The following is a 26,604-nucleotide window of genomic DNA, read 5'->3' on the forward strand; positions in this document are numbered from 1 at the left end:
CGTCACCTCATCCTTGCTCCACCTCCCATCACCCCGGCCCGTGACTTTGACATCTGTGAGGGCAGAGCACTCGCTCAGTTCCCAGAACCCCTCCGATTACCCCCTTCTCCGCTCCTCTTCTGCCAACCACGTGCCCAGGCCACTCAGAACCTTCTCGCCACTGCCCCCGCCCCAGCTCCGGGGCTGCCGAGGCCACTGCTCCAGCTCCGCACACTCCCCACCCCCACCGAGCGCGTCCCCTCCAGCCCCAGGCGGGCGCCTCCTGTAGCCGCAGCCTCTCCCGGGCCCAGCCACCCCAGCACGTGCGCACACGGACGCCTGCTCTCGCTGTCCCCAGGGCCCTGATCTCCTGCAGGCGGTCACAGGACCAGGCTGACCGCTGTCACCTCACCGCAGACCCCAGGCTGAGGACGGGCACGTGCTCTTGCCGCTCAGCGCAAGGAGAGGTCTGTCCCCCCTGTGCGGGACCGCGCCCCCTCCGCTGCCTCCCGCAGCCCCCACCACGCAGCCTGCGCTGCGACTCCTGCCCAGGACAGGGCAGGGTCAGGAGAAGCAGCTCGGGCTCGCCCTTTTCTCCTCCTTCCTCCCTCTGCGCTCGCACCCCAGCGCCGCCGGCTTTCCAAGGGTCTGTCCTGGGGTTGTCCCCTTCTCCTTCACCATCAACCCCTCCTTTCCACGCTCATCAGCGCGTGCACACACACACGTGCACACGCACCAGCACGTCCTGTCTCTGAGAATCCACGAAAGGACACTGCCTCGCCCTCACGTGCACCACAGCAGTGGAGCCACACCTGCCCCAGCTGTGTTACCACCTCCCCTTCCTCCCCACCGGCTTCGGTTCCCCCCACGTGTCCCTCTGCAGCTCTCTTGCCCGGGTCACCAACAGCGCACCTCTCGCTAAACCCAATGGGCACTTTTCTGACCCCACGTTCACTCCACCTCCTCACTACTTCACACAAGTGACTATTCATCCTTGCGACGCTGTCTTCTCTAGGCTTCTAAGTGACACCTGCTCGGATTCTCCTGCTTTCCTGGCTGCTCCCCGTCTCTGCCCATCTCTGAATGCCGCTGCCACCCCGCCTTCCTCCTCTTCTCCCTCGGGACCTCGTTCAGGTCCCTGGCTTCAAACACCACACGCATGCCAGTGGCTCTCAAAATTCTCTCCAGGCTGGACCTGTTCCCTGAGCTCCTGACAGCACGTCCCACGCCACACGACAGCTTCACCTGAGCGCTGATGGCACCCCACACGCCGACTCTGCAGCATCACGCCCCCAACACCGTAGCACTCCACGGCCCCCATCGCACTGGATGGCACCCCCCACCCCAAGGCTGGACACCAGAGCCACCCTGGATCCACTCCTCCCTTCTCCACCTCCACCTAGTGGTGGTCAAGTCTCATCTGTTCCATTTCCAGACCATCTCATGTGGACTGTCCTCTCCACTGCTGCCACCACCAGCCCCAGGCAGCCCTCCTTCCCCTAGACCACCACCAAGGTCAACCTAGCTTCCCTGAGGCTTCTCCTGCTACCCTGTAACCCCTGTCCACAGGATGCTTTTGTAACAACATGGAACAGATCACGCACCTGCCTAAACCTCTTATGTGGCTTCCGTTACTCAGGGAACAGATTCAGCCTGCTCGCCAGAGATCCGAGGCCGAGCACCTCTGGCTGCTGCAGTCCTGGCTAGCTGGCCACTACTGCCCCTGGAGCTTTAGCACAGAGTTCTCCCAAGTTTTTCCAACTCAGCCAGCTCCTTCCTGCCTCAGGCCTGTGCAGACCTCCATGTGGGGATGCAGGCTCCCAGACCCCTATACAGCTACCTCCTCCTCATTCTAAGTCCCACTTCAGATGCCACCTCTCTAGGGACACCCTCCCCAACACTCTGCCTATAAAGTAGAACTGCTCCAGCCCACCCCTCAATTACCAACCACTTTTTACATGCTGTTATTATTCTGTTTATTTTCTGTCTCCCCACTGAAACGTACCTGCAACAAGGTGCCATCTTGAACCAGACAGCAGCCCTCCCCAGACACCAAATTTGCTAGTGCCATGATTGTGGACTTCCCAGCCTCCAGAACTATAAGTAATAAACTCTGTTGTTTAGAATTACCCAATCTCAGATATTTTTTTATAGCAGCACAAACGGACTAAAACAGACTAAAACAACCAGTGCTTAATCCAGCCCCGTGCACCTAGTTCTACCGGCCACAGCCATCTTCTTCATTAATAAACAAGAACACAGAGCACAGGCTCTTCCTGACCACTGGTCCCTGTTGATGAAAACCCAGAGGGCTTTTCCTGTCACTTTGGTTAAGTCTTGTCCTCATCCTCTACCCATTGGGAATAAGGCTTAATGTGTTTCTATCACATCATAATAGATCCTGTTAGACAAAAGGAAATTTTCCCTGCATGAGAAAATTGAAGCAATGAGCACCTGGTGGTCAAAGAAGACTCTGTAGACTGCTGATCTACCTTCCCAGCTATACTGATCTTCTGTCACTTCTAGATCAGACCTGTCCTCTGCATCTCATGATACAGTAAGCCTTTGCTCAGGTGATATGAGATCATTTTCCTAAAAGGAAATACGTAAGGCATATGCTTGCAAATTCAAGAAGGGTGGGGACCTCAGCTGCAGACCACTAGTGGCAAGATGGGTGGCTGGCTCTGCCCTTCTCAGCCTGCCGGCCAGCTCTTGCTCACCAGCTGGTGTGCTTTACAACCAGGAAAGACTGAAGGGCTTCGCAGACACAGCTTAGAGTCTGTAGTCACACACCACGGAATTCTCAAGTACCTGCTACTGATGCAAATAAAAGTTCTTAAAAATTTTATTGTAAAACAGAACAGTGACAAAATGTAAGCTTATATATTAATATTTGGATTATATTCAAAATATATTACAGCTTTAATTTGTGAATAGAAATATCCTGTCTTTTCTTCTTTTTCTTTTCTGTTCTCTTTACATCGTTGATTTGCATTTTTACTTGATCTTGTAATTTAGAAAAGAATGCTTGAGACGACTTTAAGGCCTTGTCTTTACCTTTGCCCTGCAAAAAAAAACAATACATGCTCGTGCTATAAAACGGGCTTGAAAGTGAAAAAAGCCAAAAATAGTACAGTATGATTACAACAATGTATAAAAGTATAAATATGAAAAAGAACTAGCTTTACAAAAACCAAATCAGTTAGCACGCTTCTATGCTGCTACAATGTTTCTGTAATTTAAGGGAGAAGGGGTAGAAGAAAAACTGCTGCCAGAACCCAGGTTACACTGACATCCTCACATGAAAAACTGAGTGCAGCTCAGGCTGCAGTTCTAGATGTTTGGCTGCGTGCCCCTCGACCCTACCGGGGCTGCATCAGCCAACAGCGCCTAAGCCCTGCCATCCACTTTCCCACGGAAGTCCCCTTCAGCAGCCTTTCTTCCCTCGTCCTTACCTTTAGCAAGGACACCTTGCCTGTTTTAGTCAGCTCTTTTAACTTCTCCGAAGCTGCTGCTTTGCTGTGTTTCCCTGCCTGATCTGGGTTGCTCTTTTCCAGCAGTTTTCTCTGCTTCTCCTTCTGTTTTATTTTCATACGCTTTTGATGTTTCTTTTTCCTCCTTTCTCGTTTCTTGTCTGTAGCTGTTTTCTCACCAGCTGTTTTTACATCTCCAGCTTTATTTTTCTCCTGTGAAAAAAGAACCACTGACCTATTAGTTAATCCAGCCCATTGCAATTCAGGACACTGGGACAGAAGAGATCGTGCGGCGCACCAGTGGGCTGAATGTAATGGTGGGGGTGGGCTGCAGAGCCACCCCCTCCCCAACCCCACGTTCCAAAAATCTTTGGAAACTGAGCTTTTCAAAACCTGGAACGCACTCTTTGACAGAACACACTTATGGGGATGGTTCAGTTCCCGTACGAAATCACAAAGGCAGCATGATGGGCTGGGTTCTCAAGCTGACAGCACAGAGATGCAAATCCTCTACAGCATTCAGACTCCAGCCTGGATATCAGGGACACACCTGAAGCAGCCTCATCTCTAAGGTGCTAATGACAGCCACTGGGATGAGGACAGGGATTCTCAGACCTCGAGGAACAGACAGAGGGAAGGGAAGCATCCCTCCAGTAGGATCCATTTTCTCTCTGTTCTCCTCAACTGCCAGCCTATCTTGCCAGGGCTGTCACCTGTACTGAGGTGGCAGGAGAGTGAAAGAAGGGCTGGGGTGGGTGTAGCAAAACAAGTGAGGAAGGAAGAGGGCCCTGCTGCCAAGGCAGCAGGAAGACGAGGAAGACGGCCAGTAACCACTATTACTCTGTAAGGCACAAGCCCCAACGACACAGGCAGGAGCTGCCTGCATTTGTCATATCCACCTTCTTCCAATATCCAAATGCTGTATTCCAGATCCAAACTCCACCACTGAAATGCATCACACGGGTGACATATGGTGGAACATAATGATGTTAAAGGATCACTAGCATATAACCAATTTATTTTATTTTTATTTTATCAATATACAATGTAGTTGATTTTCATGTCCCTTTACCAATTCCTCTTTCTCCCCTCCCTCTCCCATATTCCCCTCCATCAACATCATATCTGTTCACTTGTCTTAACAACTACAAAGAATTGTTGTGATTGCTGTGTTTTCTTCCCCACCCCTACCCCCCACTGGGGCATTGAGGCCACACACCTCCTCCTGGGGCAGAGAACTAGCCATGACCCCAACCACATACGCATATGTAATCTGTTGAAAACATTCGCCTGGACAGGAGAGATAAAGATGGTGCCTGATGGAAGCCACTGGGGAGTGGCCAAGGAAAGACATAGTTTAAAATTATTGGATAAAAGATATTTCCACGCTCGTGCTCACCGCATGATTGCAATAGCAAAGCATTAGAGCAAGATGCATGCTCACATAACCTTTAAGATGATAGGTTGAAGTTAGGAAATCCCCTTGCCATATGCTTATAAAAGCAGGTGCTTGTGTGTAAATAAACAGAACTGCTTGACAGAACCCCTGCCGTGTCTGAGTGTCTCTGTGGGCTGAATAGGCGGGCAGCATACTCACCTTCTTCCCAGGCTCTCCTGGCCACTAGGATGGCAGGAGTAATCCTACCGGTTCCCTCTCTTGCTCATCCCGTGGTGGGGGGATAAAAGGGGCTACTGGGAGGTTCAGGGCCTGCCGCCCCTGAGCCCCTGCACCCCTCCCCACCGTTTGTTTGTACACTTATTTATCTATTTTTAGCTCCCACAAATAAGTGAGAACATGTGGCATTTCTCTTTCTGTGCCTGACATTCCATTTAATATAATTTTGTCTAGGTCCATCCATGTTGCTGTGAACAGTAGTATTTTATTCTTTTTTATACCAGAGTAGTATTCCATTGTGTTGATATACCACACTTACCTTATCCACTCATCAGATGATGGACACCTGGGCAGGTTCCAACTCTTGGCTATTTGTAAACAGTGCTGCAATAAACACTAGAGTACAGGTATCCCTTTCACATGATGATTTCCATTCCTCTGGGTATATTCCCAGCAGTGGAATAGCTGGTTCACATGGCAGATCTATCTGTAACTGTTTGAGGAACCTCCACACCATTTTCCATAAAACCTGCACCATTTTGCAGTCCACCAACATTGTATGAGATTCCTTTTGCTCTTTAACCTCGCCAGCATTTATCACTCTCAGTCTTTTGGATATTAGCCATCCTAACTGGAGTGAGATGGTATCTGAAAGTGCTTTTGATTTGCATTTCCCAAATGCTAAGTGATGTTGAGCATTTTTTCATGTGTCTGTTGGCCATTTGTATATCTTCCTTTGAGAAATGCCTATTCAGCTCCTTTGCCCATTTTTTAGGTGTGTTACTTGTTTTTTAGCTATAAAGGTATTTGAGTTCCTTGTATATTCTGGATATTAATCCTTTGTCACACGTATATTTTGCAAATATTTTCTCCCACAGTTTGCTGTCTTTTCACTCTGTTAATTGTTTCTTTTGCTGTGCAGCTTTTTAGTTTGATATAATCCCATTTATTTATTTATCCCTTGGTTGCCTGTGCTTTTGGGGTTGTATTCATGAAGTCTGTACCCAATCCTACTTCCTGGAGTGTTTCCTGTATGTTTTCTTTAAGAAGTTTTATTGTTTCAGGATGTATAATTCTTTAATCCATTTTGAGTTGATTTTGGTATACAGTGAGAAGTACAGGTCTAGTTTCATTCTCCTACATATGAATATCCAGTTTTCCCAGCAACATTTGATGAAGAGGTATTCTCTTCCCCATTATGTAGACTTGGTGCCTTCGTCAAAGATCAGATGGTGGGCTGACCGCGTGGCGCACTCGGGAGAGTGCAGCGCTGGGAGCACAGCAGCGCTCCCGCCGTGCAGGTTCGGATCCTACATAGGGATGGCCAGTGCGCTTACTGGCTGTGCATGGTGCGGGCGACACCAAGCCAAGGGTTGCGATCCCCTTACCAGTCACAAAAAGGACAAAAAAAAAAAAAAAAAAAAAAATCAGATGGCTGTAGGTGTATGGGTTGATTTCTGGATTCTCTAGTCTACTGCACTGATCCATGTGTGTTTTTATACCAGTACCATGCTGTTTTGGTTATTATAGCTTTGTAGTATACTTCAAAGTTATGTAGTGTTATGCCTCCAGCTTTATTTTTTTCTCTCAGAATTGCTTTGGCTATTTGTGGTCTTTTGTTATTCCATATAAATGTCTGGATAATTTTTTCCATTTCTGAGAAAAATGTCATTGGAATTTTGATGGGGATTGCATTAAGTCTGTAGATCACTTTGGGTCATATGGATGTTTTCACAATGTTAATTCTTCCAATCCAAGAGCGTGGGATAGCTTTCCATCTTCCTGGGTCATCTTTAATTTCACTCAACAGTGGTCTGTAGTTCTCATTGTAGAGATTTTTCACATATTTGGTTAACTTTATTCCTAAGTATTTTATTTTTTTGGTGGCTACTGTAAATGGGATACCTTTCTCGATTTCTTTTTCTGCATGTTCACTGTTGGAGTATAGAAATGCTACTGATTTTTGTGTGTTGATTTTGTATCCTACAACTTTGCAGAAATCATTTATCAACTCCAAGAGGTTTTTTTTGTAGAGGCTTTAGGCTGTTCAATATATAAGATCATATCATCTGCAAACAGGGACATTTTGACTTCATCTTTTCCAATCTGGATTCCCTTTATTTCCTTCTCTTCCCTGATTGCTCTGGCTAGTATTTCCAACACTATGTTGAATAGGAGTGGTGAGAGTGGGCATCCTTGTCTTTTTCCTGTTCTTAAGGGAAACGCCCATTCAGGATGATATTGGCAGTGGGCTTATCATATTATGTTGAGATACTTTCCATCTATATTAACTTGTAAAGAATCTTTAACATGAACGAATGTTGAATTTTGTCAAATGCTTTTTCAGCATCTATAGAGATGACCATATGGTCTTTGTCTCTGATTTTATTGATATGGTGTATCACATTTATTGATTTACATATATTGAACCAACCCTGCATCCCTGGGATGAGTCCCAATTGATCATGATGCATACTTTCATGTATGTGTTGCTGTATTGTTAGTTAGTATTTTACTGAGGATTTCTGCATCTGTGTTCATCAAGGATATTGGCCTGTAGTTTTCTTTTGTTGTTGTATCATTGTCAGGTTTTGGTATCAGGTTGATGTTTGCCTCATAGAATGAGTTTGGGAGAATGGCCTCTGTTTCAATCTTTTAGAAGAGTTTGTAGAGAATTGGTGTCAATTCCTCTTTGAAGGTTTGGTAGAATTCTGCAGTGAACCCATCCAGTCCTGGGCTTTTCTATGTTGGGAGACTTCTGATAACAGCTTTGATCTCTTTTACTGTTTTTGGTCTGTTCAGATTTTCTATATCATCTTGGCTCAGTTTTGGTAGTTTGTGTCTAGAAATTTATCCATTTCCTCCAGATTTTCAAATCTGTTGGCATACAATTATCTATAGTAGTCTCTAATGATTCTTTTTATTTGTTATTGGTTGTAATATCACTTTTTTCATTTCTAATTTTTGTTATTTGGGTCTTCTCTCTTTTTTTAGTTAGCCTTGCTAATGCTTTGTCCATTTTATTTGTCTTTTCAAAACACAAGCTTTTTGTTTCATTGATCTTTTGTATTTTTTTTGGGTTTCTATTTCATTTAGTTCTGTTCTGATCTTAATTATTTCTTTCCATCTGCTAACTTTGGGTTTGGATTGTTCTTGTTTTTATAGTTCTTTAAGGTGAAGTGTTAGGTTGTTTACTTGTCATCTTTCCATTCTTCTGAAGTATGCCTTTAATGCAATAAATTTCCCCATTAGTACTGCTTTTGCAGTATCCCACATGTTTCCGTATGATGTGACATTATTTTCAATAGTTTCAGTATATTTTTTGATTTCCTGTTTAATTTTTTCTTGGACTCATATTTCATTAAGTAGAAAGTTGTTTAATTTCCATGTGTCTGTACAGTTTCCAGAGCTTCATTTGTTATTGATTTCTAATTTTAATCCATTGTGATCTGTAAAAATACATGGAATAACTCCAATTTTTTTCAATTTGTTGAGACTTGATCTGTAACCTAATACAGGTCTATCCTGGAGAATGTTCCAAGTGCTGATGACAAGAATGAATATTCTGAGGTTGTAGGATGGAAAGTTCTGTAAATATCTGCCAAGTCCAATTGGTCTAAATTGTTGTTTAGATTTTGTGTTTCTCTGTTGATTTTTTGCCTAGATGATCTGTCCAATATTAAGAGTGGGGTGTTCAGGTCCCCTGTTGTTATGGTATTAGTGTCTATCTCATTCTGTAGGTCTAATAGTGCTTGTTTTGTAAATCTGGCTGCTCCAACATTGGCTGTGTATATATTTATGATTGTTATGTACTCTTGATGGATAGATCATTTTATCATTATATAGTGGACTTCTTTATCTCTTTTTATGGTTTTTGATTTAAAGTCTATTTTATCTGATACAAGAATAGCTACTCCAGCTCATTTTTCATTTCTATTTGCATGGTATATCTTTTTCCATCCTTTCACTCTTAGTCTATGTGTGTCTTTACACATGAGGTGAGTCTCTTGAAGGCAGCATATTGTTGGGTCCATCTTTTTAACCCAGCCAGTCAGTCTGTGTCTTATGAGTGGGGAATTTAATCCTTTTACATTAAGGGTTGTTATTGAAAGGTGTTGATTTACTCCTAGCATTTCGATTTTTGTTTGGATGTCTTAAATATCTTTTGCTCCTTTTCTTCTGATTTACTGTTTGTCTTCTGTGTTTGCTGGTTTCTTGGGGTGCTAGATAAACTTTTTTTTTCTCTTTATTGTTAGCATTTATATTTTACTAGTGGGTTTTGTTCTTTCTCGAGTATTTATGGCAGTGGTGGTTGTTTTCAGGTACCAAACCCTTGAGAATTTCTTGTAAGGCTGGTTGTGTGGTAGTGAACTCTTCCAGCTTTTGTCTGTCTGAGAAATATACTATTTGTCCTTCATTTCAGAAGGACAGCCTTGCTGAGTACAGTATTCTTGGCTGGCAATTTTTGTCTTAGTATTTTGAATGTATCATCCCCTTCTTTCCTGGCTTTTAGGGTTTCCAATGAAAAATCTGATGTTAGTCTAGTTGGGGCTCCCTTATAGTGACTTGATGTTTCTCTCTTGCAGCTTTTAAGATTCTCTGTCTTTGAGTTTTCCCAGTTTGACTATAAGATGTCTTGGAGAGGACCTTTTTGGGTTGATTATGTTTGGCAATCTTTAAGCCTCCTAAATCTGAAGATCTGTGTCTTTCCCTATACCTGGGAAGATTTCTGCTATTATTTCACTGAATATGTTTTCAATGCCATTTCCTTTTTCCTCCTCTTCTGAATATTTAAGCACTTCAGGTTGTCATCTCTCTTAGATTTTCTTCAATTTTTAAATTCTCTTTTCTTCTTTTTTATCTGCCTGTGTTATTTCAAACAGCCCTTCTTCAAGGTCAGAAATTCTCTCTTCTGCTTCTTCTAGCCTGCTGGTTAAACACTCTGTTGTGTTTTTTATTTCACTGAACGAATCCTTCACCTTCACAAGCTCTGCTACGTTCTTTTTCAGGGCACTGACTTCTTTGTACATTTCTTCTTTCAGGTCCTGTATACTTTTTCTCACTTCCTTCTGTTGTCTGAGTTTTCTTGTATCTCATTTAGTTTCCTTAGAATTGCTGCTGGAAATTCCTTGTCAGTCATTTCAAGATCCTATAAAACTTCCTGTTTTATAGGATCTAGGGCTTGAGAGTTACTATTTTCCATTGGTGGTGTTGTACTTACTTGATATTTCGTATTCCTGGTATCTTTCCTTTGGTGTTTAGTCATTGTGGCAGAGGATTTCATGGTCCACTCGTTCGACCCTAGTGTCTGGCTTGGATCCTGCAGGGACTACCAATTTGGTGCAGCTGCCTCAGGGCCAGTGAGCTAGTGGCTCAGGCCCCTCTGGGCTGCAGGGACTGGCCTGCACTGGGAGTCCTGCCTGTTTTGGTGCAGGTGGCTTGGCGTCCTGTAGGCCTGGAGGCTCTCGGGCCTCTCTGAGCTACGGGGACTAGCCTTGGCTGGGGTTACCATGGCACAGTACCTGCCTGTTCTGGCGCAGCTGGCTCAGGGCCCTGTGGGCTGGGTGACTCTCAGGCCTCTCTGGGTGGTGCAGACTGGCCTGGGCCGGGATTCCTGCAGCACGGTACCTGCCTGTTCCAGCGCAGGTGGCTCAGAGACCAGTGGACCTGATGGCTCTTGGGCCTGTCTGGGTGGCGCAGTCTGGCCTGAGCTGGGATTCCCATGGCACGGCACCTGCCTGTTCCAGCACTGATGACTTGGGGCCCTGTGGGCCCAGCAGCTCTCGGGCCTCTCTGGGCAGCACAGTCTGGCCTGGGCTGGGGTTCCCACAGCATGGCCCAAGCAATTTATTTTAAATCTAACGTTAACTGCTAGAATTCAGATTGGATTACAACAAGAAAATGATACCGAGTATTTAAAAACTGCTTTTATAATGATTCTTAAACCCAAACCTCATAATAATACCTGATTATAGGAGACTCGTGTTTGAATATTCTAACATTATTAGTTTGATTATATCCAGAAACTGCTGAGATACATTAGAATAAAAGCTACAAAGTCAAGAAAAGTGACATGAATTCGAGATCTGGCTATAATAACTAACTTGTGAACAGATATTTAACATTTCAATGCCAGCATCTTACCTTGATTTCCTCTGGAGCCAGGAGTGCTGCATCGCTAACACTCATGGGGGCTACGTCCTCCATGGTGATGGCTGGGAGATTTGACACCACTTTAATCTCTGGTACAGGCTGGAAAAGAGACAACTTATTTAATGGGAAGTCAGAAGTGGCCCCAACATAAAATAAGTGAATCGTGAACCTATTAGAGTATAAAATAAGTGAATTGTGAACCTATTAGAGTATAATATATAAAACACTTTGTGGAGACCATTTAAGTGTTAGGTGTGTTGGTAGCCCAAGTCTGAAGCTGTCTGGAACTACGGCTGAACTGGGGGACACAGAAGCCGCCTATGGATTGTCACGAGACCCGGGTACGTTAGGGTCTTCACTCTCAAAACTCTTCCTACAGCACTTATTTCTACACTTTTGTGTGACACTTCTGCCATATTCAAACACCAGTTCTTTCACCTGTTACTAAACTACTCCCAGCTGCCACATATATGGGTATTCTCAAGCAATCCTCTCTACTGTTTAATACAATTTATTGATTTCTATTAACAATATCTTGCCTTTGGCTATGGAAAAGAAGCTCTGAGAAATATATGGAAAAAGATGCAAGGAATCATGCTCATGGAAACAAGAGTCAAAATACAGACTGCTTGCTAAACAGATTCTCTTATCTTCCAGCTAGTGAAAACACTGTTTTATAAATAAAAATATGAAATGGTATTGAACTGTTTTGAAAAACTAAAAGTATCAAAAAAGTTAAACCTATCAATTATAAAAAAAAGAAAGAATGCAATGCTAACTGAAGGGTCATTTGCTTTTCATATACTTGAAAGAACTATTCAAGAAATTCAGAAGTTAAAAAAAGTTTCACACTGATCATGGCAAATAAAAGGCCAATGGTGATTACTTATCACACACTTAACTAGTGTTCTTCACATCTGCTTCTCACATCTCTATGAGAGAGGGACAGGGAGAGCAGAGGAGAATGGCTTCAAACCCCTCTGTCAGCCAGAGTGGGGTAAAGGCTGAAGCGTGGGAAGGAGGAGGACTGAGCTTCAGGCAGCTGGGCTCTACTGCAAAGCACAATACTGATTCCTCTGCCCACTCACTGTTCTTATCACAGTCCTGTCCATATTCCAGGTAACTACGTAGATATTTGCCCCTTGAAACTTCACAAATAAAAACAAGCCATAAACACAACAGGACCCTAGATCTGAAGCAAGAGAAAAACGTCAGAGTGTGAAAAAAAATTATTTCTTCCACTGGATCACTGTTCAATTGTTTATTAGGAACACTGTGTTCCATTCTACAATTTAAAGAGAAATATGAAGAAAATGGAGACGGTCCAAAAACATCAAAAAATGATGGCTGATGATTGGTAAACAAAGTCTACAGAGATGGCATATGAAATATTGACCTCAATACAAAAAAAGTAACATCGAGGGGAACCTATACTAGCAATTCAACATTTCTGAAGAGGAAAAATGTAAGACATGCTTTCAAGTTGGGGCATGTAGACATAAACATACTCCTTCAAGTCCCAAGATTGCAAGGATCTAAGGACTTCCCTGTGTCAGGCTCCAAGCTAGTGTGAGGACAGGACGGTGAGAAAGCAGACACATCTTGTGCCAGCTTGAAGAAGAGCAGAGAACTGCGAACATGCTGTGGAGATACGAGGGACAGGAGCCCAGGAGTGACAGATGCAGGGGCAGAGGCATGGGGCGGTCTGCTCTTCCTGAGACCGGAGAGATGAGGAGACAGCTATAGTGGACTGAATGTCCCCTCAACTCACTGAAGCGTGACTCTTGTCCCCTAAGTTTTATGTATTAGAAACCTGACCCCCACTGTGACTATTGGGAGGGTGGGAAATCCTATATGGTAACTGAAAGGTGGGCCCTTGAAGAGGTGATTGGATTGTAGGACCATGCAGTAGTGAATGGATGAATATTGATGATTAGGGGCGTGGTTCTGAGGGCTTTATAAGAAGAGCATGAGAGATTAGTCTCTCTCTGCTCTGCCACTTTCTGCCATGTGAGACCTGTGGGTCACTGTGGCCACCATCAAGACCTTCACCAGCTGTGTTCTCCAGACTTCCGACTTCCCAGCCTCCAAAACTGTAATCAATAAATTTTGTTTTTTTAATAAATCACCCAGTTATAGGTAATTTGTTATAAGCAACAGAAACAGACTGATACACCAGCCATGCAAAGAAGGAAGAGTAGCCCATTGGGCCAAGGGAAGAGCAAGCCAAGAAGGTACAAGAAAGGGAGGGACTCAGCCCAATGAAGGAAACAAAAAGCCAGCATGGTCAGAGGCAGCAAGCCAGGGAGACCAGAGGAGTGGGAAGGAGCCAGATCCCACAGGGCCTGGTAAGACCCAGGGAAGGGCCCATGTCTTCACATCAATAAGACTTAAGACTTTTTCACAATAATACATTCTGGCCAAGAGGGATTCAGAATTTCACTTATCTCTTCATCTGTTTATTTTACACAGCCCACACTAGGCATTCTGGGAATCCAAAGATGGTTCTTGCCATCAAAAACTTATTCTCATGTAAATTACACCTTCATTAAAAAAAAAAAAAAAAAACAGAAACAAAAATTCCGAAGACAAATTACTTGAATAGGAAAAATCAACTAACCATAATTGAATCAAAAAAGACCTTGGAGTCTACCTCGTCTGTACAGATGAATGGTGAAGTGATTTGCCTAAATCATGCAGCTAGTTAGCAGAATGAGACTCAGGTTTCTGACTTCTAGACTAGTCCTTCATTCATGACATTCCATTTCAGACTACAACACAGACAACCAAAGGGCAACAGGAGAGCAAGTACCAAATGAACAAGCATGTTTCATGGGTTCACAGAAGGTGGTGAGTAAGAGACGAAGCTCTAAGGTATAGGCAGGTCCTGAGCTAAGTCTGGGTGAGAGTCAGATACACAGAGAGCATTGGAGAGGTCTGGGCCTGGCCAAGGGAGCAACATGCAGTGGGGAGAGCGTGGGCCCAGGGTCAGTTCTGATTCTCCTACCTCCTAAGCCTGTTTCCTCATCTGCAAAGTGGAAGTAGTAGTATTTATCTGCCTTAGTGTTTTGTCAACTGAGAGCTAATATGTACATAAAGGACCATATGGCATGGAGTAGGTACTCAATAAAAGCCAGGTATAGACATGGCATGTCTCCAAATGTGTGTTTCATCACACAATGGAAATGCAGCAGAAGACCGAGGGGGTAGAGTCCCTGTGGCTAAGGCTGAGGGTCTGGAAGGGGCCCATTGGAGATCAGGTTAGACCAAAAGGGGGGAGCCAGAATTACCATGGGACCAGAAGTGAGTTTTCCCCATGAAGGCTCTGTCTGTAATTTATGGGGAATTATTGCAGGTTTGCGCCATGAAACTAAATAAAGAACTAGTCTCACAAAAGCTCAAAGGTAAAGTCTTACCTCCCGTATTTGCACAGTGAACTGTTAACATACTTACTGGTTTAGGGATGAAGTGAAAGTTTGAAAGGGCATCTAATTTTAAGAAGAGGGAATCCATCATCTTCTGAATTTCTACATGCTCTGGATTTTCTTCTTCCGCTGCTTTTTGCTTAGAAAAAAAGTTTAACACTGTCAGACTAAGTAGCAAAATATATATCACAGGACAAAACACTAAAGGCCCATGAGAGTATTCCCAATTTCTTACCACCAAGGCTTTGGCTACAAAATAAAACCAGCCCAAAGGCAAAACTAAAGGTACCACAATGGTGCCAGCACCTGGTAAAGAAGAAATGTGATGTGCATTTGAGGAGCTACAGTAACCATTAGTCTAACATCCATAACTTACAATTTAATATCCTTGGTATTTACTTCTGTCTAGAACTAAGCTATTCCTGCTAAGAATAAAAGGGGTGAGGGGGTGGGGATAACAAGTGTTGATAAGCATGTAGAGAAACTGGAGCCCCATGCATCGTTGGTGGGAAAGTGAAATGGTGCCGCGGTGGTGGCAATGAGTTTGACAGTTCCTCAAAAACCTAAACAGGGCTAGCCGGTTAGCTCAGTTGGTTAGAGCGTGGCGTTGTAACACCAAAGTCAAAGGTTCGGGTCCCTATACCAGCCAGCTACTCCCCCCACCCTTAAAAAAAGGTAAATAGAGAATTACCATATGATGCAGCAATTCTACTATGTATACACCCAAGACAATTAAAAACAGGTATTCAAATAAATACATGTACATAGCACTGTGTGCAACAGCCAAAGGGTGGCACTGCTCAATGCCCACCAATAGACAAATAAACACACTGTGGTGTACGTGAGTGTGTATGTGCAATGGAATAGGATTTAGCAAAAAAAGAAGTGAAGTACTGACACATGCCACGATCTTCAAAACACTATGCTAAGTGAAAGAAGTCAGACACAGAAGATACACATTGTATGATTCCATTTATATGAAATACCCAGAATAGTTAAACCACAGAGGGAGAACATAGATCAGCAGCTGGCAGGGGCTGGGGTAAGGAAGGACCAGGCAGCTATTGCAGTGGGTGGGGGTGAGAACATGTTTTGGAACTAGATATAGGTAGTGGTTGTGTAAAACTGCCCTAAACCTCACATAACATAAAATCTGAATTTCACATAACATAAAATTTGAAAGAAAAAAAAGAAAGCACTGAAGTGTTAATGTAGACTTCACAAAATCATCCAAATATTTATTTGGATTTTAAAGACTTTTTTTTCTTTTATTCTGATAAATCACACTAGAAAAACTGACAACAATTTTAATTCTACTCAGGAGAAAAGGTAATTTTTGTTCTCTTTTTCTCTGGTCCCAAAGGATTATTCTAAAAGGCTAAGAGTTTTTTGTTTGTTTATTCATTTATTAAGTTATTAAGTTATGGGAAAGAAAACCCACCAGAACTAGAAGTGAGTGGCTCTCTGCCTCTGTGCCCCTGATGCCAGAGATGCATCTAGGTCTGTTTCCAGTGCCTCCCATCAGCACCTACCTTCCCACCATGGCCAGGCACCACTCTCTCTCTTTTTTTTTTTTTGCAACTGGCCAGCACGGGGATATGAAATCTTGCCCTTGGTGTTATCAGCACCACATTCTACTGAGTGAGCTAACTGACCAGCCCTATTAATTCTTACTATTTTAACTTTACTCACATTTTTAAAATCCCCAACATGCCCTTTCACCTCATCATAGGTAACAATATCTGTGAAATCAAATATTCGACATACAGGGCCGAGCCCATGGCGCACTCGGGAGAGTGCAGCGCTGGGAGCGGCAGCGATGCTCCCATGCGGGTTCGGATCCTATATAGGAATGGCCGGTGCACTCACTGGCTGAGTACCAGTCACGAAAAAGACAAAAAAATATTCGACATACAGTTGACAAATGAACAACATGGGTTTGAACTGCACGGGTCCACTACTATTTGGATTTTTCTTTCAAAAACACAGTGTTCTTGGGATGTGGAACTTGCGTATATGGAGGGCTGACCTTTTACACACATGGGTTCTGTAAAGCTGACTGCAGGTATTGGCATATGAGAGCGGTCCCGGAACCAATCCCCCACATATATCCAGGGACAACTGTTTAGCATTTTCCTGATCCCCATCACAGACACAACTGCGAGTTAAAGGCTCTCTTGTGTGCTGTCTACCACTATCTCACTTGTTACCACTAGAATGGACAATGAGCTGTGGGAAACAGTGATCATTTTCCCCAGACTCTGCCTCCTCATGGAATGGGTCTTGAATTAGCCTTGCTAATTATTTACTAGAACTCCAAGTCCATACTCAAAAACTGACAGAGAAATAAAACTAACATTTGCACAGGTGGCACAAGTTGTTATATTACATACCCAATTTAATTTTTAACTCTCAGAGATACCAAATACTTTCTGTATTTACTGAATCTCTTCAAAGTAACCAGGAGATGTTCAATAAGCATTGTCTAAAGCTGTACACATCTCCCTCCAGCTACCATCTTGTGTTGCAAAGCAGCCAGGAAGAATCTTAATTCAAGTCTTTCCAATTCTTCAACTTCACAGTGGCATCAGGGCACTGTTTGCTGTTGCTGCCTGAGTAGTATTAAATAAGGAAATCTGGTAGGAATCTTAAATTGCTTTAGCGGAATAAAGATGCCACCTCATCCCTAAGCACATGTTGATCACATTCCCAATAAATCAAATAGGAATAATCCAGTTATTATACAGGAACATACTGTTCTTAGGAATATGACTTTGTCCTGCTGTTTAACCACAGATTTCTTTTAGAATTTAAGTACAAAAAAAATAGACCTAAACTTCAGGATGAAGTCATAGATAATCCTAAAACGTATATCAGTAACTTTAAAATATCAATGAGAAATTATTTTAAAATTGTAGCACTATCATAAAGATTGCTAGAAAGTTAATAACTAGCTGTAAAAGTACCAGGTGACCAATGTCTAATTGCAAAGCAAAACTCCCCCGACCCCTCACATTCAGAGGGGATACTATATCCCCTCTATTCCGAGCATGCTCTGTCTCACACTTAAACAAGGTGACTGAGCGCTCAAGATTTCTGTTTCATGATTTTGCCAGTCACGAAAAGCCTGGTTCTACTTCTATTCCTTTGATAACAATGGCTGTGCCTTACAGGCTTCCTTACCTGGTTGAGTTTGATATATTCCTGTTCATAAATTTCAGCCAGGCTCAATTTACTCTTCTCATGGTCTAAGGTTATACGCTTTTTATATTCATACACATCCTCTTTAGGTTTTTCTTTACGTACTACATCATCCCAAGCCTGAAATATAAAGAGCAGGTGGAACGTAAGTTAACAAAAATCTATAATTTATTTCTAGGCTCACTTGAGAATCTTCCTCTGGAATATTTATTATTCCACAGTAATCATATTGTAGCAAAAAGTAATTTTCAACCTCTGAAATGAGTATTTAAGTAACAAAGAATAAGCACTATGAAAAGCAAAGAGGGCATAACTCAAGTATCTTTTTCTGTTTTTGTTTTAAATAACACTTTCTCATGGTTACCAACTTTAACTCCACATTTCCCCATCACGGTTTGTCTAAAAGTCAAGGCTTGAGTTTATCTTGTTTCATTTCAAATTTCAAGTTCTCTGCATATGGTACCCACCCTTCCAAAGCTTTCTACTTTAGACACAGAAGTGTAGGCAAACATTCTACATGTTATAAAGCCATCTTTTACCATACATGCCATATACCTAAGTTCTACTGTAAGCTTACAAAATCAGATCAATTCTTAAACAAAAATTCTTTGCTAGGTTTTTAACATTTGAAAAGATACACCCTCGATTTGTCATATCAGATAGTGTGCTTAAACCAAGGTGTGATCACAGCAAGTCAGACACCAGTCACCACCCCCACTACTCTCCACCAGCTTCATCCACACCACCCAAAAGGTCAGCAAGACATAAAAGGGAGGACACTGGCAACGGCTATCCCTCTCTCCTCTGGCATGACACCTGTCCTTCCCGGATGCTAGTGGAAAGCAGCACCTCACACAACAGAAGCTGGAGACACCCTTAGTCTAGAGGTAAGACTTGGAAGTGAAGAACATTATTAAGTGAAAATAAAGACAGCATTATTCCTACTCCCAACATACTCTCATATCATTTCTAAAAATTTCAGTAAAATTTATATTAAGTTAAATTTAGTTCTTACTGACCTGATCTCTTATCCTCTGTTTAATGATATCTTCTAGTTGAAGGGTGGTTTCCTCTGTGATCACAGGTGCTAAAGGAAATATAACATGTATTCATTAGGTAGATATTTACTAGATCACTGATTCTCGACCTGCAGTTCTTGGACCTGCAGCATCAGCAACACATGGAAACTTGTTAGAAATGCAAATTCTTGGGCCAACCCCACACCTCCTAAATCAGAAAGTGGGGAAGGGGAACAGGTCTTTTCATTTTAATAGCCTCTGACACTCCCTCAAGTTTGAGAGCCACAATACTAGAACATACATGGTAATAAGTGCAGACACTTTTATCCCATGCACCTGGAGATTCTCCCCTCTTTTCCATTCTCTCTTCCACTGAAATAAAATGGAAACTCACTTTGACTTAATGGATACAAGAAAGAATTCAATGAGATGAGCAGAGTTCCAGGCTGGCATTCACAATTTAATTAGTGGACAGTGACAAGATGGAAGCCTTGTACACAGATCACTACAAGAAATCTGACTATGAACAATACATTAGGTATCATTAACGTATTGATGTTAAATTTCTTGAGTGGACTAACGGCATTGTGGTTATTTATATAGGTGGAATGTCCTAGTTCTTAGAAGATACATGTAAAAGTCCTTTGGAGTGAAGGATCACGATATTGGCAACTTAGTTTCAAATGCTTCAGGGAAAAAAGGGGCACATACACAATCCCACACATTCATTGGGGAGAGAAAGCAAATACGGCAAAATGTTAACAATTGGTAAATCCAGCTGAATGGCATACAGATGTTCATTGTACTGTTTTTTTCAACTTTCCAGTATGTTTGCAGGTTTTTAAAATAAAAAGTGGTGGGAAAAGAAACATCATCCCCCCAAATCTTTCTATGAAATGGAACCTCAGAAAAAGCACAGAAGCAATGAACACTTGCAGACGCCCAGCAGGCACATACCCATCCTGACGGCATGGTCAAAGTGCAGGGTCTCCTCCAGAAGGCTGTTCTCTGGTCGCTTCTGTGCAGTCACTTCCCCTTGAAGCTGCCAGGGCTTTTTGTCCAACAACTCTTTTTCTAAAGATGCGATTTTTTCATTCATCTAAGAAACAGACAAAAGTTATTATACATTTAGGAAATAAAATTAGACTTAAACTTGTGTAAAAGCAAATAATATTTTGATAAATGGAAAAGCAGGAAATGGACTATTTCTCAATATAATTCTTTTTCATTCCTGTCACCTTTTTATTATGCCAATGATTTCCTATTCCTGTTGCCTGAGGTGGGGGGAGCTGCAGATTATCTCTTTTCCCCACTGATTTGAAATGCCGCGTATATAATACACTAAAGTCCCCCCGAAGCATTTGGTTATATATTTCTGGGCTCTATTCTATTCAGATGATGTATCTATTCACAAGCCACTATCAATTTTAATTATTACAGCATTCTAAAGTTAAGTAATTTTTTAATTAGAATATTAGTGTCTGATGAAGCCTGACCCTTCTGACTCCACACCCAAACCCTAATTATCTCTAACTTCTAAAAAATAACAACTATGACTTTAAGTGTATAAAATGCCAGCTTGTTCAGCTACCTTACAGAATTCTCTTATTTTTACTGATAGCATTTCAGTTTATCCATTTGGATTTTCTAATATCCTCTGCAAATATTAATGCTTACATTTTAGCTTCCCTCACCTCATCTTTTTCTTTTGTAGGTGCACTGGCTAACATTTCTAAAAGAACGTTAAATCACACTGTGATTGAAATAGTGGACATTTTGTCTTATTCCTGAAGGGATGTTTCTACAAGTTCACCACTAAGCATGATGGCAGCTTTTGGCTTGATGCACTTGTACTTCCTTCTTTTTGTGGGGGGTGGGAGGGTCTGTCCAGTGCAGGAATCTGAACCCTTGACCTTGTTGTTTAAATGCATTTGTATTTCACTACTAGTAAGAACAAAATCAGGAATGGGTATTTAATTTTAACAAATGTCTTTCTAACTTATATGGAGGTGACATATGGTTTTTCTCCTTAACCTCTTATAACCAAAACTTATATTTGATTTCCTAACTCTGAATCAAAAGAATGAGGCCAACTTGGTTGTGGGGCATTACTTTTTCATTAGGCTACCTTGGATTTTTGTATCACTATTAAAAAAATGAGATATTGTGTGTGTGTGTATTTAAATGCTATTTTTGTCAGGTTTCAGTTTTTTTTTTTTTTTTTTTTTTTTTTAAAAGATGACCGGTAAAGGGGATCTTAACCCTTGACTTGGTGTTGTCAGCACCACGCTCAGCCAGTGAGCGAACCGGCCATCAGTATATGGGATCCGAACCCAGGGCCTTGGTGTTATCAGCATCGCACTCTCCCGAGTGAGCCACAGGCCGGCCCAGGTTTCAGTTTTTATGTTATAACAGCTTCACGAGAAAAAAGGTTGGAAGTTTTACTTTTTCTGTGGGAATTGATTAAATAGCATAAAATCATCTATTTCTTGAAGGTTTGATATAATTCCACAGTAAAACCAAACCTCCTTTCTTTTTTGTTGAGGGGAGGGCAGGAGGAGTGAGGTGGGAGGATACAATTACCTTCTTTTATGGTGCTTTTTTTTCTTTAGACTTTCTCTTCTAGGGGCAATCTGACAATCATGAATTTAACTCAGATTCTCTTATTTATAAATCTTTTCTGTTCTTTTGATATCCTTGGTATCTTTTGTTATCTGCCTTTTTCAATCCAAATAGTATGAAATAATTTTAAGGTGAATAAATAAATGATAGAGCCAAATGACTGGAGCCAGATTACATGTATTAAAATGAAATGACATTTCATTTGTTTGAAATCATGTCATAAGAAAACAATTTTTGTCAACTCTAGAAGATGTGTTTGAGATGAGATTAATTAAAATTCACTCACAAAAATTATTTGCAGAGAACCTTAAAAGGATAGGCAGTATCCTCCAGCTGAAACAGTTACAAGGAGAGGCTCTTAGGACAGCTAATCAGGAAAAATGTGTCAAAGGTATGAAGACACCAAGGACAGAGAAAAGAAACAAAGGTTTTACACATGGGCCCCAAAGTGAAAGCCACAGGATGCTAACTGTAGGCACTAATTTTTGCAAATTAGATACTTTCCATATGGCATCTATATACAGCGTGCTTTAAAGAGTGACAACAAAAAAAAATTTTTTTAAGGATGGTTAATACTTCCAACAAGAAAAACATGGTAGATTAGTTAATATTCTTTGAGTTCCAGTCATGTTAAGCATATAGAAAATTCCTTAAATTCCTAATAATTACCTTTTCCTGCTTTTTTTCAAAAGAGGATTTCACTTCATTAGAAACTCTCTTTATATGTAAAACATCTTTATCTTCAGTTTCCTCATCTACTGAAGCAAAGGTCACTCTTTTCAAGGTTTCCTTATGTTGTTTACTGTCTCTTTCTTCAAGGTCACTATCTTCATCCCTATAATATGGAAATGCTTATGCAAGGAAATATACCACTTTTCACTAAGAAAACAAAAATAAATTTTCCAATAACAAAGTTCTTTTTTATACCTAAAGCAACCAAATATTCAGAACTTCTGAAGTCATTCAGTTATTAAGGAACAACAGAAAAAATTATTTAGGTGAAATGCTATGTAAAAAAATACAATAAAAAGTGTCCAATATATAGAAATTATTCATCAATCTATAAGACAAATTTCTTATCTCACAAAAATAACAGAGGATTTCACTGGCACAAAAACCAAATCAAAGCTCCTTACAATAAAGGTTTGCTTGAGACTGCCAGCAATATTTTTCTTCATTAAATGATCTCTAATGAAGATCTTTAAATTCAGAGACGTTCTGGCTTTCTTGAGACTTATATTAGAGACTCTACTATTTGATCTTAGAGAATCTAATTGAACACTAACACGATTGGGCAATTCTAGCTTACGATGTAAAGAATGGTTTAAAATACTTACGTTTCAGAAATGCTGTCTTCTTCTTCAGCAATTTCTTCCTCTTCTTTGTTTGAACCCAGCTCATCATCATGAACACTTGTTATGTCATTATCACTTTCAACTGGATCAAAGAAATCTTTGTATTTCAAGTTTCTGGAACTTTTACCTGACTAAAATGAAAAGACTTTAAAACTTTTAATTAAGGATAGAAAAATATCTTAAAACATGCATACATGAATTTGTGTATTGTATTTATACATTGCTTTCTAGCTTTAACACTATAAGCCAAAAACAGTTACTAGGGGAAGTAGGCAACCAATAGCACTACCATAAAACAATAAGAACTGGAACATCATAACTGAATAGAAGTAAAGATTCATTTATAACTGATCCGTTAGGGCACAATATTCCACATCTCTAAATCTTCCGACTATAATTACAAGGGTACTTTAAAAAGTTCACGGAAATACAGAATTAACAGATGATATGAATCTTTCCATGAACTTTTTGGAGTACATGCGTATTTCTAATATATCCCTGTCTACATAAAGTATATAAATGCCTTCCTTTCATAATTATTTTTAGCGCTGGGTGAAAATATGTTTGAGGGAAAATTCCGAATATCTCTAACATGTGTGATTATTGTTCTTAAGCTACTTAACAAGAGAAGTGTTTTGTGATAAGGCAATGATGGCTTTGGTTTAATTTTTCCAGTGAATTTTTTAACTGATCTAAATATTTCACTTATACCCTGGTGAATTTTGAGGGGCTTTAAATCTCTCCCACAGAAACAGAACAAAACCTAATTTGAGGAGGAAGAAAGTTTGTTTACTGTCTTCACTTTCTTCAAGGTCATTATCTTCATCCCCATAATATGAAAACACTTATACAAGGAAATACAGCCCTTTTCATTAGGAAAACAAAAACATATTTTCCAGTAATAAAGTTCTTTTGTATATCTAATGCAACCAAATAGTCAGAATTTCTGAAGTCATTCAGTTATTAAGGAATAACTCTCCTCTGCTCTCTCAAAACTTTACCTTAAGTTTTTGACTTCCAAACAGCTCTCCCTCATCTTCATCAGAATCAATATCTTCAAAAAAATCAAAATCTTCCTCTTCATTATCATCTTTTTGTTCCTCTTCTTTTTCTATGGTTTCTAAAAAGGTCTCCATTTCAGATAGTTTGAAGAATTTATCATCTACTATGGACTTTTCTCTTGGTTTCCCAGGCACTTTGTTTTGCACCTTGCTCTGCTGTTCCAACTTGCTGATATCAAAGTCACGGTCAGAATCCTCATCACTGAAGACCGGCATTTTCCTCAGATCAAATTTGCTTGAGTTTTTAGCTCTCTCACTTCCTTTAGGACCATCATCACCCATGTCTGATACTTCCCTCTCCTCCTCCTCCAAATCTTGTTCTAGATCCTCTTGGCCATCAGTCTCCATCTCTGAGCTATCCTCTTCACACTCCTGTTCTTCACTCTCTGGGAGAAGACTGATGTCTTTGTCTTTAATTGTTTCGCTAACTGCATTCTGGAAGTATTGTAAAACTGGTTCATTCTGCAATTCCAGTTGTTGCCAAATCTGTTCATCATCAAAGTTATCTATCATAAGTTTTTGTAAAGGACTCCCATGGATCCTACCATTCTCTAGTATTTTATTAAAGTCATAAAGTATTTTTGTTAAAGAAGTGAAGTTTGATGCCAATCTCTCTTGAATCCTATTGGGGGGATGGAATTACATGAGATTTAGAATTATAGGTAATAATGTCACAGCACCCTGAATTAAAAGAAAAACAAAAAGCCCAACTTTTATGCAAAATCAAATTTGAATGAATCCGCTGTATAGATGTTAGGCAGAAAAACGATTAAAGATCTATTTGCCCAGAGATATATAGCAAGTCAGCCTTAAATTCTTAACTCTGCTACATTTTGTACCACTCTATTCATTCAGTCAGTCAATGGTCAATACTTGCTTTGGCTAGAGTAGTCAAGTAAGATCTCTGAAGATGTGATATGTGAGATGAGACCTACAGATAAGGAGACAGTCTTACAAAGATCTGGAAACACATATTCTGGGCAGAAGAAACAGCAAGAACAAATTCCCTAAGACGGAAGTTAGCCTTAGGAACAGAAAGGCCAGCATGGCTGCAGTGTGGCGAAGGAGGCAGAAAGGGAGGTTGGAGAAGCTTTAGGGAGCCAAATTGTGCTGGGCTCAAAGACAGCCATTTTAAGTGTAATGAGAAGACATCAGAAGGTTTTTGCAGAGGAATGAAATAATGATTTACACTTTGGAAAGATGGCCTATAGAGGAAAAAAGATTGAAGTTAGAGTATTAGAAGGCTGATACAGCATTCCAAGCAAAGGATGATGGAGATTTATGCTGGAGTTAGAGCAGTGAATATGGCGAGTAGTAGCAGATTCAGAATATAGCTTGGAGCTAGAACTGACAGGATTGCTAAGGAATTAGACGTAGGATAGAGAAAAATGAAGACATTAAGAAAGCAGCCTAGTTGTATGTTTGAGCAACTGGAAAGACAGAAGTGCCACCGGTGAAATAGGTAAGTCTCGGGTGGTGGAGCATGGGGAGTTGACTTCAGGGGAGGGCAGAGTTTAACTGGGTAAACAGAAATAACAGTTCTATTTTGCACACAGTGAATTTGAGATGCTGAGTATCAAAATTTTAAAGATTGTTAAAAGTTGTACAGTGCAGACCTCTCAGCAGTGTGCTACTGAAATAAAACTCAGCTGTCGTCGCCGTGAGCCTGGAGCTCAAGGGAGAGGTCGGGGTTTGAAATATAAACCTGAGTCATAATTTCATAGATCATATTTGAAGTTCTTCAACAAAATACCTTCAAAACGCTTGTGTTGGAAAGATGAGACAGTCCTAACTCTCAATAAGTACAGTCGAGGTAGCCAGGTAAGCAACAAGTTCATACTTTCAATGAAGTATTATGATAGGTAAGTACTGGGTGCTTTGGGGGCACATGGGAGGAAATAGCAACCAACGGCGTGTGTGTGTAAAGGAATGGGGCGGCGTAACCTTGAAGGGAGGCCTCTGGGTGTTAATAATTGAGCTTAGTTTGAGTCAACAGCACACAACTGAGAGATCCACACTGTACAGATTTTAACAATTTTTAAGACTTTGATAGTCTAGAGGAGCATAAACTGTGGACAACTTGGAGAAAAGTGATCTACACTTCCCCCTACCTTCACCCAGCTCCGGGATTTGCCGGGGGCCTAAAACCTGCGCCCAAGAGAGACCCGCGCCGCACTTTCTTGCTCTGGCTCTGCGCACTTACGTGAGGAAGCACTCGGGCCGACCGGTAGCCTTACCGACTTCCTTCAAACACCGCTCCAGGGTCCGCCGACGCCAAAACCGCGGGGCCATCGCTGTCTCCAACTGCACATACAGCGCCGCATGCAGAGAACAGAGAAGGGAGCCCGGAAACTGCGCCGTAAAGACTTGCCTCGTGCAACCCAGAGCTACGAGCCGAAGGTTCCGAGGCGCCCAGGTTCCGCACCCACCCCTTGCCGGAGCCAATGGCAGCGCGGGAGGGGGAGGGGCGGGAAATCGAAATCAGCCATGGGCACCCCAAGCGACTTCAAACTTTTTCCGAACTTTCTGTTTTGTATCCCTGGGGGGTCCATAACGCGCCCTGGCTTTAACTTTCTGCTTCAGATGCAGTAGGTGGCTTCAACAACGTCGTATCGTAACAGAAGAAGGATAACTTTCAGCCCCTGCGGGAACGTAGCCACGCCCCCTGGCTAGCTTGCCCCGCCCCTCGGCCGCTCCCGGT

General features: G+C 41.6%; 1 protein-coding gene across 1 annotated transcript; it reads right to left on the reverse strand.

The window, feature by feature from the left end:
• Positions 1-2,881: 2,881 nt before the first annotated feature.
• On the reverse strand, positions 2,882-26,240 carry MPHOSPH10 (M-phase phosphoprotein 10). Its single transcript, XM_063090575.1, has 11 exons — positions 26,107-26,240; positions 23,844-24,525; positions 22,825-22,973; positions 22,157-22,322; positions 19,823-19,964; positions 18,866-18,933; positions 17,829-17,966; positions 14,674-14,784; positions 11,212-11,319; positions 3,435-3,665; positions 2,882-3,043 (listed from the first exon to the last, which is right to left on the reverse strand). Exons 1-11 carry the CDS (start codon positions 26,193-26,195, stop codon positions 2,894-2,896), a joined length of 2,034 nt encoding a protein of 677 aa, XP_062946645.1. The 5' UTR covers positions 26,196-26,240; the 3' UTR covers positions 2,882-2,893.
• Between the last annotated feature and the right edge of the window lie 364 nt (positions 26,241-26,604).

Source organism: Cynocephalus volans, chromosome 3 (assembly GCF_027409185.1).
Source record: "Cynocephalus volans isolate mCynVol1 chromosome 3, mCynVol1.pri, whole genome shotgun sequence".
Taxonomy (NCBI): Eukaryota; Metazoa; Chordata; class Mammalia; order Dermoptera; family Cynocephalidae; genus Cynocephalus; species Cynocephalus volans.